This window comes from Mchenga conophoros, linkage group LG10, assembly GCF_057382185.1.
Source record: "Mchenga conophoros isolate Kocher_MC1m ecotype Shallow Benthic linkage group LG10, M_conophoros_male_GT1.1, whole genome shotgun sequence".
Lineage (NCBI taxonomy): Eukaryota > Metazoa > Chordata > Actinopteri > Cichliformes > Cichlidae > Mchenga > Mchenga conophoros.
The window spans coordinates 1,162,004-1,180,079 of NC_140535.1; the positions used below are offsets into that span (position 1 = coordinate 1,162,004).

The 18,076-nt window shown below is 47.0% G+C and overlaps 1 protein-coding gene across 10 annotated transcripts in view; it reads right to left on the reverse strand.

Moving 5' to 3' along the window:
- Positions 1 to 18,076, reverse strand: part of LOC146565164 (disks large homolog 2-like) — a 190,237-nt gene that overhangs the window by 70,318 nt on the left and 101,843 nt on the right. For all 10 annotated transcript variants that reach the window (XM_085288055.1, XM_085288054.1, XM_085288052.1 and 7 more), the window contains 4 exons: positions 8,927 to 9,096; positions 8,318 to 8,454; positions 889 to 1,033; positions 514 to 655 (listed from right to left, as the gene is read on the reverse strand). In XM_085288055.1, the coding sequence (XP_085144181.1) occupies positions 514 to 655; positions 889 to 1,033; positions 8,318 to 8,454; positions 8,927 to 9,096 (594 nt within the window). The remainder of the gene's footprint in view (positions 1 to 513; positions 656 to 888; positions 1,034 to 8,317; positions 8,455 to 8,926; positions 9,097 to 18,076) is intronic.

Genomic DNA, 18,076 nt, shown 5'->3' on the forward strand with positions numbered 1-18,076 from the left:
ACTTCATTAGGGAGGCACCAAGGTTCACCATGAACACATGTTCAGATGTGAAAGAGTCTGAACTAATGAGTAACATTTTGAGCTGGTCCAGTAAAACTTTGGCAAAGTGGAGTAGCACTCTGCATCATTTTTATCACTCCGAATTTTGGTGCGTCTTTGAACTCAGCCCTCTGTAGGCTAATCATTTTAATTTCATCAAACAACGTGACATCCTTTCATTCCTAACACCGTGTCTGCACAGTTATAGTCCATGACTTTTTTTCCCCATTGAAATCGGATATGTTTCCAAAATGTTCCTTTAATTTTTAGACAGTGTACTCCCCCAGAGAACAGTTTAAAACAAAGTTTTAATGGCTTTTCAAAATTGCACACAAAGACAGATCGGGACAAGAGACAGCAGGAGCGAGGTGGAAAGAGTTTGTACCTGTAACTTTAGTAAGCTGAAGCCAATCATTAAAGAATCTCATATTGTAATGAGGAGGTAATTAAAGACAAAAGAAAAAACCACCCAACCTGTTTACATCCTCTTCCCTCGGAAAGTGCGTAGAGAGGGGTGAATAACTCTCAGGGGAAGCCACGGGCAGGTCGGACTTGTAATGCAGAGAGCCGGTGTTGACGGGGGAAGAGACTTGATTTTTCATGGCAGGAGAAAAAGCTGCAGCACAACACAGCAAACAACAGAGTAACAGATGACTAAACAGAGAAGATGAGAAACTAACATCTGGAAGACAGTTGTACTGTGTACATCACGAATCTTATGAACTAAACAGCAACATATTCGACTGAGTAAAGCTCGCTGCAGTCTGGTTCTCCATATTCTATTGATATATAACTACGGACTAATCTAGTTCATAGCAACTGCATAACAATCTATTCCATAAGACTTACACTGCATGTTATCAGGAGGCCCATAGGGATCTGATAGATACACACTGGTGGGTTTCCCCACCTTTAAAGTGACCACATCAGACGTGTTCTTCAAAATGCCCACAGCCTCTTCATGAGAAACGTCCTCCAGACTGTAGTGGTTCACCTGTGCAGACAGATATATGGGTTCAGAGGCGACCTTTTCTTCTTATTGCTCGTTTCTAAAGAGTCCAACAAGCTCCCTGCGTCCGTGAGAGTGGATTATGACAGATGGTCTTCGGATGAGAACACACCCGCAGAGAGGTAATTTAATTAGGGGGTGATTAAGCAAGACAGATGCCCTCCTAGAGAGACGGCTTGTTGTTAAGCAGGTTGCTTTCACAGAGAGTGGCAGACACGTCTCACTACAGTATGACGGCTGCCTGGTTAATGAAATGATGAAATAATGACTCCCATTATGACTCCCACTGCATACTGAGTAAGGCTGACTTCTAACTAAAATTAACTTGGTTGTATATTTTCACTAACCAGTCAAGCTTCAGCTTAAATCGACATGTTTCCATTTTGGATGTTGAACTCTGTATTTTAAGCCAGGAAATGTTTGTGCAAAGTTTTGTCCTTTTTAGTATATGAAATTATTTAAAGATTTAATCTGTAATGGCTGCTATTATCTTGACAAGTATTTATTATTTGGCGTGCTGCGGGGAAACGCCTGTTCTAACGACCGGTGACTATTTTAAACCTAAAGCAACAAAAACATATTGCAGTATCAGTGTGTAATAATAGAGTAAATACACTGGTTCTTATGTAGCACTTTTCTACTCTATGTGAGTATTTGAAGCTCTTCACACAAGCTGCCATTCACAATCACACAAGCATATCTAGCATTCACAGAAATTCATACAAATGCAATGGAAAGCAACTTGAGGGCAGTATCTTCTCCACGGCACACAGACTGGAGCAGGCAGGGATCGAACCACCAACCTTCCAATTAGCAGATGAGCCTTAGTGTTGGTTATTCAAACTGTGTTTATTTGGCACAGTTCTCCAAAAGCTGATGCTGCTCATCTGGACAGCTGGTAACTGTGCAGGGGCGGGTCTAGCAAAGTGTTGCCAGGGGGCCAGGTAGGGCATTAACAGGGAGAGGGGGGCACAAAGAAATACTTTCTTATTCTCATTCAAAATGTCTCGCTTTTAAAAAATAATTATCTGAATCTTACAACAAACGATTGATAGATTGATGCATATATACCATCAGAACAGTGTACATCACTGTCACAACAGCGTTTGTTTTCATTCAAAGGCTTTATGGTTTTTCCTATAATGGCGGCCGGTCTCTAGTCAAAATGCTCAGGCTGATCTTTTGTCCCAGTCCAGCCCTGTAAGCAGCTCATCTGCAGTCTGGTGTTACCTACATCTTCCTATTCAGAAGGCAGAATTTCCGAGTTCTGAGTACAATCGAAAGCACCACGACTGCAGTTTTTGTGTTGGATGTAAAAAGCGCACGTGACGCTGTGACGTAGGCTAGAATCATGGCGGCGGTCAACGACGGTCCAGGCGTGGGATTTCTCTCGTGGAAATATGCACATTATCTTTTCCTTTCTATTGGTAGGTGGCACAGTGCACTGTGGCAAGTAAGCAAGCTAGAAGACTGGCAAAGTTATGGAAGCAACACATTAACAAGAGAATTCTGAGTAAAACAGGACCGCTCACATCGACCAAGTGTGTCTACTTTTGGAGCTGTGTCTTAATTCCACCTACTTCACATACAAGGGTCAGTTCCACAGGCAGAAACATGGGTGTGCCATGGGCTCCCCAGTTTCACCCATTGTGGCCAATTTGTACATGGAAGAAGTGGAAAAGAGGGCTTTGCTATCCTACCCTGGAACACCACCAAGTCATTAGTTCAGATATGTGGATGACACCTGGGTGAAAATCAAATCTCAGGACGTTCCACATTTCACGGATCACATTAACTCGGTGGACCGACACATCAGATTCACCAGGGAGGATATGAACAGTGGCAGGTTAGCCTTCTTAGACTGTGAGATTTCCATCAGTAATGGGGGACATCTAAAAGCTGACGTGTACCGTAAACCTACACATACGGATCAGTATCTAAGGTTTGACTCTCATCATCCACTGGAGCACAAACTGGGAGTCATCAGGACGCTACAACACAGAGCGAACACCATCCCCACTGACACAGCAGCCAGGGAGGCAGAAGAACATCAAGAAGGCCCTGAGTAAATGTGGTTATCCCAGCTGGACTTTTGTCAAAGCTGGGAAGGCTCCTAAAGAAAGCTCCAGCAGATCCAGGAGAGAAGGACAACCGCTGCCCACCTGCAGTGATCCCGTACGTGTCAGGAGTATCGGAGCAGCTGAGACGCATTTTTTCTAAACACCGGGTCTCTGTGGCTTTTAAACCCCAAAACACGCTGCGCCAAAAACTGGTCCACCCCAAGGATCGTGTCCCCCGACACAAACAGAGTAATATAGTGTACGCTGTTAAGTGCAGGAGGACTGGCAGGATTTATACATCGGGGAAACCAAACAACCTCTGGCTAAGAGGACGCCACAACACAGAAGATATACCTCATCAGGCCAGGACTCTGCAGCCTATTTACACCTACAGGCCAGTGGACACTGTTTCAATGATGAGGATGTAACATCCTGGACAGGGAGGAACGCTGGTTTGAGGGCGGAGTCAAGGAGGCCATTTACGTGAAAAGGGAAAGACCATCTCTGAATGGAGGAGGGGCCTAAGGGTACATCTGTCACCATCTTACATGCTGTGATTGCAGCCATTCACCAACTCTCTGTGAATGGGACTCATGGCTATTGATCAGTAACCACTGATGATCAATGTTCATGAGAATTTGCATAATTAAGATTAAGGAACTGACCTCCCAGCCCATTGTTCCTTCAGTGGGCTGGTTTCAGTCATTATGCAAATGTCCTGTTTATAAGATTGAAACCTGCAGTCAGCTGAGACTGAAGACGTCACCTGATGATGACGAAACATTTCTCCCACTGAAAACGTCCAGATGAACAGAATCAACTTTTGGAGATGTTCTTACCTGGATAAGTGAGTGTGAAGACATTTTGCACAGTTCTTAACCAAAACGTCTCCTCCACCAGATTTTCAATGTAATGTAACACTTTGCATTTAATAGAAATGAAAATAAAAATCTTTTTATGTTTAAATATTAATATGTTGGGGGATTTTTTCAATATATTTTTATGGATTTTATAATTGAGCAGTATACAACAATCACCTTCCAAAGAACACAATAGAAGGTGGACGGCAAGTCAACGAGGTGGTAATACAGCATACATAAATGTTAAGACAGAGCACATTTCACTCAAGTTTATCCATCAGGCTAATGACTGGTTGCCAAATCTTATAAAACACTCTCTCTCGGTTAGACAAGGTAAACCTGATTTTCTCCAGGTGGAGTACATTTCCAAATTCTCTCAACCACATTTCAAAGGTAGGAAGTTTATCAGACTTCCAGCTTTCTAGCCACAAGTGTGGTCATTGACACAACCTGCGTCTCTGCCTTGTCCCTTGCCCATCCCGGTTCAGACACCCCAAATAATGCTGCAAAGGGGAACATGGGAACTCCCTGCCAAAGGCTTTGGTCAGAAAATCAAACAAATGATTCCAAAAAAGTTAGTTTTTGGCATTGAAAGAAACGGTGAGATAAAGTTCCTCGATCACTTGAACACTTAAGACTGGCTGAAACGCTCTTATATATTTTTTCCACTTTAGTGGGAGAAAAATGCAACCTATACACAACCTTAAATTGGATCAGACTATGTCTAGCATTTATAGAACTACAATATATATTCTTAATGGAAGAATGCCAAATATCCTTGGGCAAGATACTAACCCCATGTTTGCCTACTGGTGGTGGTCAGAGGGCCCGGTGGCGCCTGTGTCCGGCAGCCTCGCCTCTGTCAGTGCGCCCCAGGGCAGCTGTGGCTACAATGTAGCTTGCCATCGCCAGTGTGTGAATGTGTGTGTGAATGGGTGAATGACTGAATGTAGTGTAAAGCGCTTTGGGGTCCTTAGGGACTAGAAAAGCGCTATACAAATACAGGCCATTACCATTTAATGCACTCTTGCCAAAGATCATCAGAAACATCCACCCCCAGTTCTTCCTGCCACTGCTCCCTAAAAGTATGAGATGAAGGACTGTATATATCCAGTAAGGCCCTGAAAAAGCGAGACACAGCACCTGTAGTGTAGGGCTCAACTGACACGAAGCTGTCAAACACTGAGTTTTGAGGAATCAAATTGTATTGTGGAATAGATGCTTTGATGAAATGTCTCAACTGTAAAAATCTGAAAAAATGTGAATTAGGAAGATTAAATTTCACCCTCAATTGCTGAAAAGATGGAAAATGTCCATCAATATAAATATCTTTGAGAGAACAAATCCCTCTTCCCTGCCATGTCACAAACGTGATGTCCTCCAGCCCAGGTCTGAAGGCATGATTGTTACATATTGGAGCATCCAGATACATTTTAGGAGCCTTTACTGTGCCCAATATGTTGTTTTTAGTATGATGCTCTCTTGAAACAGAAAGATGAGTAGCTGTGAGTAGCTAGCACTGCCTCGTCTCAGCATGTTTTTCTAGATCAGCTGGGATAAAAACTCAGTTTTCCTTGTTAATTAGTGGGGAAAGTTATGAGTGGGAATTTTTTGTCTAAGGCTGACTTAAATGACGTTGAGGGTGATGTTTTTGAACTGCCTTAAAATAGCTGGTCCCTGCTGCTGCTCCCGCTCTGTGTGGCTAAGGTCCAACCATTCCCTGCACCCGTAGCAGTTCCTCGGGTGAGGGTGGCTAGGATTCAACCGGTCCCAGTTCCTACTTCCAGGGTGTTTCAGACCCAGCACTCTTCTGCACCCCTACTTGTTCTTAGGGTTGGAGTAGCTGGTGTCCTTTAGTTTCTACACCTGTCCCAGTTCTCATTTGTAATGTTCACAAATGCTGTGATGGGCTCTGAAACCTGACTAAAACGCTTTAAACAAACCATTCCTCTGCAGATGATAAGTAGGCTGTTTCACAACTTTCAAGAGAAAAAGGAAGATTGAGATTGTTTATAATTAGTTAAGAAAGCTGGATCAAATGATGGCATTTAAGTAACAGTTTAACTACTGCTCTTAGGCCTGTGTAGCCAATTAATAGATATTACAGTATGGAACATGGTATCGAAAGTAGCTGTGCACAATGTCGTGTCAGTGAAATGGTTATGACAATTTTTTTCTCTAATGGTTAAACATTTATGGTAAATGGACGGATTCTTATATAGCGCTTTTCTACTCTTCCGGAGCACTCAAAGCACTTTTTACAACATGACACATTCACACAAGCATACAGGATACTTGGTATGCAGACCTGAGGAACCAGTTCCAACCACTAACCTTCCAATCAGCAGATGACCTGCTCTACAGCCACCCCACAAACTTACAGCATCTGGTAATCCTAGGCAGTCTCCCATCCAAGTACTAACCAAGCCCAACCCTGCTCAGCTTCTGAGTTCATACGAGAGCGGGCGTGCTCGGGGTGGTATGACTGTAAGCGCACCACTCTGACGTTTTGTCACCCTGGCTACAGTACTGAAGAGAAACCTGGGGTTGTTGATTAATGAATAGTAAGATGGTCTAGCTTTACAGGCTTTTTTACAGAGCAGCAAACTATTTTTACAAGCTAAACGATGATCTTATAAATTAAGATCATCATTTCCTCTACAGCCTACATTTATGTGCTTTAAGGTGTGCATTTGAGAATTATACCAGGGAGTCAAATATTCCCTTGACTTTTAGTTCAGGTAGCTGCTCTGCACTGTGTTGACACATGATAACAGTGGATTAATTATGTCCTTGTATTAAACTTACATGCTTAATCCATTATTATAAATTCAAATGTTAATAAGAGATGATTAGACAAAAGATGGGTTTCAAGAAAATACTGCTAAATGTTCAGTTTCTATGCCATACGTCAGAACAAGATCTGCAGTATGAAAGTGGTGGGTGGTAGGTCGGCCTAGCATCTTGCGGGCCGACCTTAGTAGTTTGCTCTGTTGCAGCCCCTTAGTTTTGCAGGACTCACTGACAGCAGTCTTGCGTCTGGCAGAAAGATGGCCGGAAAAAAATCCCGAATGATCGTGATCGGCGATCATGATTGAGCGCTTGGTGAAATCAAATAGAAGAAAAACAAGGATTCAACAGCTCAACCTGTGAAAGAGTGGTTCTGGGAACATGAGACATCATTTTCACACACGGATTGGCCACCACAGAGTCCAGAGCTCAACCTCCTTGAGAATCTTTGGGAAGCGCTGGAGAAGGCTTTGCGCAATGGTCAGACTCTACTATCATCAATGCTAGATCTTGGTGAAAAATTAATGCAACACTGGATGGAAATAAATTTTGAGACATTGCAAGACCTTATTGATTCAATGCCAAAGCGAATGCGTGCCATAATCAAAGCTAAACGCAGTCCAATGAAATATTAGAGTGTGTGACCTTTTTTGGTGGCGACTGGCAGTGTATAGCAGTGTGTAAAGATAGTCTCGATATGATTGAGACTGTGTGGTTACTTTGTAACCGTGGTTCTCTGAGTGAAAGACTTCAGCTCTCTCCAGATTCAGGCCGCTCGGAGACGCATCAACGGTTTCATGTTTGCTCAGCTGTTTTATACGTGGCCAGGCTAACTAGAGTGTCTTAAAGAAGTATTCACACGGCATGACCAAGGGGGTCATTCCCCTTATATATCGATTATGTAACGGAGTGGAGCAATACTCTCACACAGAGAAGGTTATAAGGTAACTGTACATTCTCTGACATCTAGCCTCTATTACTTGATGAAGTTTATACCACTGTGATTTTTACTGTACAGTCATGCTTAAGTATTTTCTATATCATCTTTCTGTGTTTAAAGAGAGCATCAAACTAAAAACAACATATTACTATTTAAGCAAAAACGATCTTTATTAAATGGTATTAAAAGTGTTAAATCACATTGGAAATCTGGTGGAGGAGATGCTATACTGAAGAACTGTGCCAAATAAAGAACATTTTAAACACAGGTTGAATAATCAGCAGAGTTAAACAGTCCATAAAAAGTGGGCTAGAATTACAGTTTGATAGGGTCCGAGTGTCTTGGGGCAGAAAAACACAAACACATACAAACAGCAGTTTGGGTTGTCAAGTGTTGCCATACCACTGGTAAATAGATTACAAATAACACCACACAATGCTCTGCAGCTGATATTGTCACTAAGACATTTTTAGATCCACAGGGAATTAACAGGGGTTAAGAAGCCACACCTCTCATACGGGCTTTTCAGTGAGCTTCATTAAAGCTCGTATACATCCAGAACTGTCATACACGTGTGTGCAATGTGGGCCTTACACGTGATGTTCATGCTGTTTCTCACCATTAATAATCTGTCTCCAACTTGCAGCCGGCCATCCTTTTGTGCCGCCCCACCATGAATAATTTTAGTTACATATATGCTGTTGTCACCAGGGATATGCTGGTTTCCCACTCCACCTGCAATACTGAAACCAAGGCCTGTGTGTGTGTGTGTGTGTGTGTGTGTGTGTGTGTGTGTGTGTGTGTGTGAGAGAGAGAGAGAGAGAGAGAGAGAGAGAGAGAGAATGACAGTAGTTAGTTTAAAGATATGACATAGGCATACACATTATGATATAGGAGGATGCTATAACTGTTGTATTTATTAATTGAAAGGGACACGTTTTTGTGGCAGTGTCATGGGTTTTCAAAGGCTTTCTGACAATGAATACATTTCACAGTAACTTCAAGGTCTTAAGCTCTGCTGTGTTTACAAACCTCCCAGCTGTCATAACTACAGTAAGTAACACCCATTCTTGTGCTGAGCTCTGGAAATCCAGATTAATCATTCAGGGTCAAAAAATGACCCTCGCCATACACAAAATGTGCAGCAGTATCACTGAGAACGGAATATCATCAACTATTCTCTCAAATTTATAATGTACAAAATCATGTTTTTTAGGTCTATACCAACCTTTTGGTCCTTTGATTAGCTTGAGCTCAATGATTGTCTCTAGCATAGGCCTGCGGCGCCGCACATACAAATGGACAACAGAACCTGCAACCTTTAGGGCCTCTACTGCCTTACTGTGGGAAACTTCAGACACATCAGCATCATTCACCCGAAGGATGCAGTCATTTACTCTGGAAAAGGAAAAGTCATATCAATAGCTAATTCACATGAAGACAAACTTACAATACTAATCAGAATTTCATTAACTGATATAAAACTCAGTGGTGAGGAGAGTGTTTCCAAGGCAGGCGCACATCACGGACAAAATGCTAACCCCAAAGGCTTTGTTACACACTGAAGCTCAAACTTTTATCTCATTACATGACTTTTTTATTGACTGCTATTCCCGAAAAAAACAGAAAACCTGTGAATACATTCCAGCATATTTACAGCACAATCACACGCACATAGAACAATTCTGTATAAATGTTAAGGTCTGACAAACAGGGACAGAGCTAGCAAGCAACTGAGTTTGAATTCCTATTGGGCATCGACCAAAACTTCCATATGGTGGCAGCCAAGGACACTAACCTCCTGAAGGTTGCTCACAGTGACCAGGTGGGGCCCAACCCTCGCTCACACTCTCTCTTGCACATGTTACACCACTCCAGGACAACTTGGTGTAAACAGCAAACCGAGTTTATTTGGGTACCCCAGAACCATGGCTTTTACATACAGAACCCAAGCATGCTCTTCGCTTCTTGTTTTCCAGAACATTTCTTTTTTTCTTTTTTCCGTGCCTGCCCTCTACTGGTGGAAACGTGTAACAGCCAAAAACCCAACATAGCTGAATAGCCCAAATACCAACGGATTTATGCAATGTTTTAGACCTATTTTAGCTTTACACTTTACCAAGTGCTACACACACACACACACGTAGTAAGATTGTTATGATTATAGTAACGATTTCATTATATTATATTTTATGTCAGAAATAAAATGTTAACCATTAGAGAAAAAAATATATAACCGTCTCACAGACATTACATTATGTATCGCTACTTTCAGTACCACTGACATTTACACCCTTTTTCCAATTGATCTTCAGTTATTACTTCCTCCAAACCATCAACGTGTCTTTTAAACCCCATTCCTACAAGACTGCTCAAAGAACTCAACTAATTATAGGCCTGTCTCAATCTTCCTTTTACACAAAAAAACCCTCTTCTGATATATATTAAAAAAACAAAGCCCTTTGGGGCAACTGTGGTTGTGATTTGGCCTATATATAAATTTGAACTGAATTAAATTTAATTTATTTGACGTGTTTCAGTCCAGTTTTAGAGCTCATCACAGTACTCGTAGCAGTTGTGAACATTACAAATGATCACGGTCGCTGACAGTGGACACATCTCTGTGCTTGTTCTGCATCAGGCCCCATCTTATCTTAATGACCTTGTAGTACCATATCACCCCATTAGAGCACTTTGCTCTCACACTGCAGGCTTACTTGTGGTTCCTAGAGTATTGAAAAAGTAGAATGGGAGGCAGAGACTGACCATGTCTCGCACACTTAAAGAACTGTATGACTTATTGGGCATTAAATCTGTTTGGACCAGCATCTACCACCCTCAGACTGACGGGCTGGTGGAGTTGCTGAATAACAATAGTAATGGATTGTATTTATATAGCGCTTTTCGGGACCCCTCAAAGGGCTTTACAATACCACTATTCATTCACACGCTGGTGAAGGAAAGCTACAGTTGTAGCCACAGCTGCCCTGGGGCAGACTGACAGAGGTGAGGCTGCCATATTGCACCACCGGCCCCTCTGGCCATCACCAGTAGGCGGTAGGTGAAGTGTCTTGCCCAAGGACACAACAACCGAGACTGTCCGAGCCGGGGCTCGAGCCGGCAACCTTCTGATTACAAGACGAACACCCAACTCTTGAGCCACGATCGCCCCTAATAAGACTTTAAAGTCCATGATTCATAAGTTCATTCACAAGGATGATCGCTCAGTCCCAGTTGTTTGTTGTTTGCAGTACGGGGGTGCCTCCACTGGATTTTCTCCCTTTGAGTTATTGTTTGGCAGGAAGCCGCGGGGGGTGTTGGACCTGAGGGTCCAAATCCAGCAAAAAATGAGATCCAGTATTTTCTGAACCTGAGAGCAAAGCTGCACACATTAGGGAGGTTATCATGAGGAAATTTGCTCCAAGCCCAGGAACTTCAGGAGCGCCTGTACAACAGAGGGACTAGGTTTATGGCAATTTTCACCGGGAGATAAAGTGCTTGGATTACTCCCTTCTTTCAGCTCAAAGTTACTCACCCAGTGGCAGGGACCCTTCATGGTCACACAGCGAGTGGGTGACGTAGACTATGAAGCGGTATGGTCAGACAGGGGAGGAGCAACACAGATTTATCACATTAATCTCCTAAAAGCATGAGGCTGAAACTGCTTATTTGGTGAGCCTAGTGAAGGAGCGAAATGATTTGTGGGGGTGGCGGTAGAGCAGATCAGCTACTGATTAGAAGGTTGGTTTGATTCCTGGCTTCCCCAGTCTGCATGCCAAATATCCTTGGGCAAGATATTAACCCCAAATTGCCCTCCGATGCGTTCATCGGAGCGTGTGAATGTTTATTAGTTGTACTTGTGTTTAGAAGTGCTTGTGTGAGTGGGTGTGAATGGGTGAATAAGGCATGTTGTATAGAGCGCTTTGAGAGTAGAAAAGCACTATATAAGAATCAGTCCATTTACCATTTGGGGCTGGTGGTGTCAACTTCCACCATTCCACCATTGTGGTGACCATCTCAGACAGGCCAGAGACCAGATGCCGCTGGATTGCAGCAGCTGTTTGCAGATGTGTTCTCCCCCCTGTCCAGCCTCATAGAGCACCATTTTGAAACGTTCCCTGGCTTGACTGTCCGTTCATGGCTCTACAGGTTACCTGAACATAACAGACATATTGTTCAGAATTGGCTGAAATGCTAAACCTGGGAGTAATAGAAGAGTCACACAGTGCGTGGTGTAGCCCCATAATTCTTGTGGTGAAGATAGATGGGTCTATACGATTCTGTGTCGACTATTGTAAGGTGAAGTGCCACAGTTTGATGCTTATGCCAGCCTTCGGTTAACAAGCTTCTGGACTGGTTAGGCCAGGGCTGTCCATCTCCATCCCTTGAGGCCTGGAGTTGGACACCCCTGGGTTAGGGACTGCTTGTTTTTTCGTTACACTGGATTTAACAAAGGGCTACTGGCAGATTTTCTTCTCTCCAGAGTCCAAGGAGAAAATGGCCATTTCCACTCTGTAACAGCCATCGGACCAAAAAAGAGTTGAAGGTCTTGGGGCTGGCTGGTTTCTACCGCCGGTTTGTGCCCATCTTTGTGGACTTAATCAGCCCGTTTGCCGATTTCATTAGTTAATATTAATCTCTGGCTGTCTTCCACAGTGTGTCTTCATCTTGTTTTCCTCCCCCCACCCCAGCTGGTTGTGGCAGAAAGCCGCCCCTCCCTGAGACTGGTTCTGCTGGATGTTTCTTCCTGTTAAAAGGGAGTTTTTTCTTCCCACTGTCACCAAAGCACTTGATCAAAAAGGGTCATACATTTTTTTCTCTGTATTACCGTACAGAGTTATAAAGTTCCTCGAGGCAGCTGTTGTTGTGATTAGGTGTTGTAAGTTAGTTGTGGGATAAAATTGAGGCAGAGGCAGCAAGAAGGGGACAGAGGGGGGGGGGGTTAGCCTCCTCTGCACCCTGGTGACATACCCCTACTCCAAGGTCCTGCATGTGTGGGTGTCATGGTCCTGGGCCGTGTTGGCCCAGTATTCTTAGTTCTCTTGTATTTTTGTATTCAGTTCCCTGTTTAGGTTCTGTTTCCTGAGTTGCCCTGTTATGTGGTTCCCTGTGTGCTTTCCCTTTGTGACTCTCACCCCCTGTGTGCCCCTCTATGTATTCATGAGCCCTTGTCCCCTTTCGTGTTTTATTCCATGTTTTCCCCAGCCTGTTATGTCTGTGTTCTCCCCGTGCTCTCTCCTCCTGTCTGAACCTCTGTACTTCCTGTTTTACTTTGACAGTCTCTCGTCAGTATGCGTCATGTTGTGTTCACTCCTGCCCTGTCTCGTTATGATTATCTGTGTCAGCTGTGTTCCCCGTGTGCTCCCACTTCCCTCGTTAACCCTCTGTGTATTTATGTCTGCGTCTCCCTCAGTTCTGTGTCGTAGTCTCCCTCATGCTGCGTGGATTTCCCTGTGTCTCTCTCCAAGTATTAGTTTATTGTGCCCAGTTTAAGTTTTGTATTTTCCTGTCATCTTGTCAGCAATAAAGCTGCCTTTTGAGTTCATCCCTTGAGTCCGTGAGTTTTGCGATTGGGTCCTCATCCTGCCTGCCACACAGCCGACCATGACAGAAGACTACGACCACGACATGGACCCAGCAACTCACAACCCCTCCGCTGAGCTCCGGGAGGATTTAATCTACACGGTGGAATATCACTGTCAGGAGTGGGAAGTGCTGCCAGGAGACGAACACCGGGAGGTCGTAGCCGTCCGTCTACAGCGGATGGTGTCCGGACTCCCGTGGCTGTTCGGCACGCTGCACCCCCACATCCGGGACTTCCTCGTTTCCACCGTAGGCATCCGCCCGGAGCTGCCTCTCCAGTGTGAAGAGTCGGAGGACGTTCAGCCCGGTCCGCTGGAGGATTCGTGGTCCGGCTCGTCTCCTCCCCCTTCCCGGAGAAAACGGCGTCTACGTCGCCGGCGTTCCCGAGCAGCGGAGCAGTTTTCATCCCTGGGTGAGAGTGACTGTGCGTCACACTCTCAGCCCAAGTTTTCTGGACCCGGACTTCATGACTTTTCCACCACTGTGAGTAACTCTGTTTTGCCCGCCATTGTGTTTCCTGAATCGGATAACTCCACCACTGTGTGTTTGGACTCTGGAGACACTATACAGCGAGGCACCTTGGTGTTGGATCATTCACCAGTTGCTAGCAACCTTTGTGTTTTTGAGCCCTCTGATTTTTGTAAAGCTCGCAGTATGTCCTTTGATTTAACCGATATGAATGTGTTACATGTAGAGACAGCTGAACCTAAGACAGCTATCCTACACCAGACTCACCCACACACTGCTACCAGCATTGCAGCCCCACAGAACTGTTTTAACCAGCCTGTACACTCTGGAGTTTTCCAGTCTGAACTCAGCCACACACCACCACCATCATCAGCCAAACCATCTGAGACTGAGTGTTCTGTAACTGATGCTCCTTCTAGTAACTGTTTCATGTGCCAACCCGTTGTGTCTTTTGACATGTCCAGTGGTGCCCAGTCAGGTCCACAACCAGTGTTTAATCATTCAGTTTCTCGAGTGAGCGGTAACAAGATGGTCGCTTCCTTTGCTAAGCTAACTGAAAGACTAGGGTTAAGCGTTAAAGAGTTGCTTGATCAGGTCAAGTTTTGTGACCCACGGCAACGCATGCTTGATCCTGTTCGCTACTCCTCTGAACCTGTTGCTGTGAAAACTGTTGTGGGTGTTACTTCGTCCCTGGACTGTGTGGCTCCCCATCCAGTTCGATCTGAGTCAGCCTGCCGAGTTGGTTCACCTATGGACTATATGAAAATTGACTTTGTTTCTCAACCTGTGTTTGTCCTTCCAGCCTCGATTCTGAAAAGAACTGTCTCTGGCGTTCTTCCTTCTCTGACCTGTGTTAGACAGCACACCGTTCCTCAAGAGACAGTTGTTGATGTTGTCTGTTTTGAAACTGCTTCGGTGACTGTCCCTGAGCTAACCTCCTCCAGGACTGCTAGCGCTAACCTGGAGAGTGTTATAGCAGTGGATTTCCTAGGACCTGCTTGCTTTAAACCTAGATCTCCTAAAACTGAGTTTGGCGTCAATAACTTGGTTTTCCCAGTGTCTGTTGCTGCTCCTGAACTCTGCTCTCAAACTCCAGTTCCTGTAACCAGGGCAGCGCGGGCCCAGCTTTCCCTTGCTCCCGTATCAGTTCCTCGGGAGAGGGTGGCTGAGGTCCAGCCGGTCCCTGCTTCTATCCCCAGCCTGGCAGAGGCTCCGTTCATCCCGGCACCCGTACCTGCTCCTCGGGTGGGGTTGATGGACACCCAGCCGGCGCCTGTGCCTGTTCCGGTTCCCCGGGTGAGGTCAGCCGTGATCCTGCCGACTCCTGCACCCGTCTCAGTTCCTCGGGTGGGAGCGACAGAGGTCCAGCTAGCTCCTGCACCTACACCGGCCCCCAGGGTAAAGGCAGCCAGAGCCCAGCTCGTCCCTGCACCCGTATCTGTTCCTCGGGTGGGGATGACTGGTGTTCGGCCAGGCCTAGCACCTGTTCCTGTTCCCAGAAGGAGAGCAGCTAAGAGTCAGACACCTGCTCAACCACAAGCGCAACTACCACTACAACTGGCATTTCTGTCCATAACGCAGCCAGTAGCTCAGTTATTAGCACAGTTTCTTATTTTGTCACCAGTTCAGTCTCTAGCACAGTTATCAGCTCCATTATCAGCTCACTCATTAACTCTGTTACTAGCTCAGTTAGTAGTTCAGCAACTCGTTCAATCACCGCCATCCTCTGCTGGAGGCTCTTGTGAGCTCACTCAGCCAGTTGAGGACAGCGTCGTGCTAACAAAGCTTGGACGGACTGTTTGTCCTGCACAGCCCCAGCGGTTGCACCCCAAGCCGACTGCGTGCCCTGTGCAGCTACAGTTAGCGTCCCCTCAGGCAGAAATCTCTGCACCTGCTGGCTCTGCTTCTGTTCCCGCTGGGGGTTCAGGAGAACCTCTCCAGCACCTCGTCTCCGCTGGGGGTTCAGGAGGACCCCTCCAGCAGCTCCTCATCTCCGCTGGGGGTTCAAGGGAACCTCTCCAGCACCTCCTCGTCTCCGCTGGCGGCTCTGCTCAGCCCGGCCAGCACCTCCTCGTCTCCGCTGGGGGTTCAGGGGAACCTCTCCAGCCGCTCCTCGTCTCCGCTGGGGGTTCAGGGGAACCTCTCCAGCCACTCCTCGTCTCCGCTGGCGGCTCAGGTCAGCCCGGCCAGCACCTCCTCGTCTCCGCTGGGGGGTCCGAGGGGCCCGTTCAGCCACCAGCTGCTCCACCGGCAGCCTCGTCCACGTTTGCAGTGGCCGTGTCTTCATCCACGCTAGCTGCGGCCTCCGTGTCTCCGTCCACGTCGCCGTCTGGTCCAGCCTCCGCCTCTGCCTCTGCCACGCCTGGTCCAGCTCCAGCCTGTGCTTCGCCTGGTCCGGCCTCAGTCTCAGCTCCTGCTTCACCGTCGCCTGGTCCAGCTTCGACTCCGGCTTCAGCTTCGTCCTCGCCTGGCCCAGCCTCAGGGTCTTCGTCCTCGCCTGGCCCAGCCTCAGGGTCTTCGTCCTCGCCTGGCCCAGCCTCAGAGTCTTCGGCTTCTGCTCCTCCTGGTCCAGCTTCAGCCTATGCCTCGTCTGGTCCTGCCTCGTCTGGTCCTGCCTCGTCTGGTCCTGTGCCCACCGGGCCATGGCCAACACGCCTAACACTGGAGAGCCACCGCTGCCTTCCGCGCGGCCGGCCTCCTGAACTGCTCCGTCTCCTTCGCCGCCGCCGCCGCTGCCTTGCGCACGGCCGGCCCCCTGAACTGTTTCCACGTCGTCGCCGTTGCCTTGTGCACGGCCGGCCCCCTGAACTGAGCTGTGCTTTCCTTTTTGTTTTCTGTTAGGTTCTGTTTCCTGAGTTGCCCTGTTATGTGGTTCCCTGTGTGCTTTCCCTTTGTGACTCTCACCCCCTGTGTGCCCCTCTATGTATTCATGAGCCCTTGTCCCCTTTCGTGTTTTATTCCATGTTTTCCCCAGCCTGTTATGTCTGTGTTCTCCCCGTGCTCTCTCCTCCTGTCTGAACCTCTGTACTTCCTGTTTTACTTTGACAGTCTCTCGTCAGTATGCGTCATGTTGTGTTCACTCCTGCCCTGTCTCGTTATGATTATCTGTGTCAGCTGTGTTCCCCGTGTGCTCCCACTTCCCTCGTTAACCCTCTGTGTATTTATGTCTGCGTCTCCCTCAGTTCTGTGTCGTAGTCTCCCTCATGCTGCGTGGATTTCCCTGTGTCTCTCTCCAAGTATTAGTTTATTGTGCCCAGTTTAAGTTTTGTATTTTCCTGTCATCTTGTCAGCAATAAAGCTGCCTTTTGAGTTCATCCCTTGAGTCCGTGAGTTTTGCGATTGGGTCCTCATCCTGCCTGCCACACAGCCGACCATGACAGAGGGTGGTTGTGGTGGAGCGGGAAGAGGGAGGCAGCTGGAGATGGGGAGGGAAGGAAGGGAGGGGCAAGTGACCCCTCCCTGGGGCCAGCTCTCCTGCTGACCCCAGTAGGCACCCCCATACTCCGCGACCCGCCAGGGAAAGGGGGCCCAGGCCCATCCAGACCGGGGCCCAGTGCAGCAGCGCCTCCCGGCCCCACAGAGCCCGGGACAGTCCACCCAACCTCACCACAGAGAAAACTGCACCCACCCCACCATCCACTCATCTTCCAGACTACATAAGACAATAAACACCCAGGCTGAGATCTCCCTCCACCTCTCCTGTATCTCCCCCTCCTGCAGAGGGAGCTCCTGAGGAGAGGAAAGCTCCTGCAAGATGTGACCATCTCCCCCACCAGTTGAAGAGCCCCCCAGGTGGCTCGATGCACCGGCGGCACCCTGCTCCAGAGCTGGGCCCCCATATCCCTCAAATTTATCCCACAACTTAGACATTCACATTACTCACACTCTCATTACACATACATATAGGATCTTGGGGGTGGGCACGATACACGGAATCCAAAGTACCATCAGGGTGTACACCCCACCCCTGGCGTCGTTGCCCACCTCTCAATTTTAAATACACGTAGACATTGAGGGCTAGCAGGAGGGACCATGCGCTTACCTGCTGCTCTCTGGCAGGTAGCTCCATGCCCTCCTGGGTTTTAAATGCACCTTAAAACACACATGCATCAACACTACAATGAGCGGGTGGAGGGAGGTTTGGAGTCTTCTCTCACCCCCATTCTCTGCGACCTGCTGGAGCGGGGGGGCTAGGAGGAAGAGTTGGCCGTCCGACTGCGGTCTGGAGTGTGGGGCCTTCCTGCTGCTGCGGAGTCGGGGCGGTCTGCCTCCCCTCACCACAGGGAAAAGGGTAACACCACCTGGGTCTGGGTGCAGTTCCCCCCCT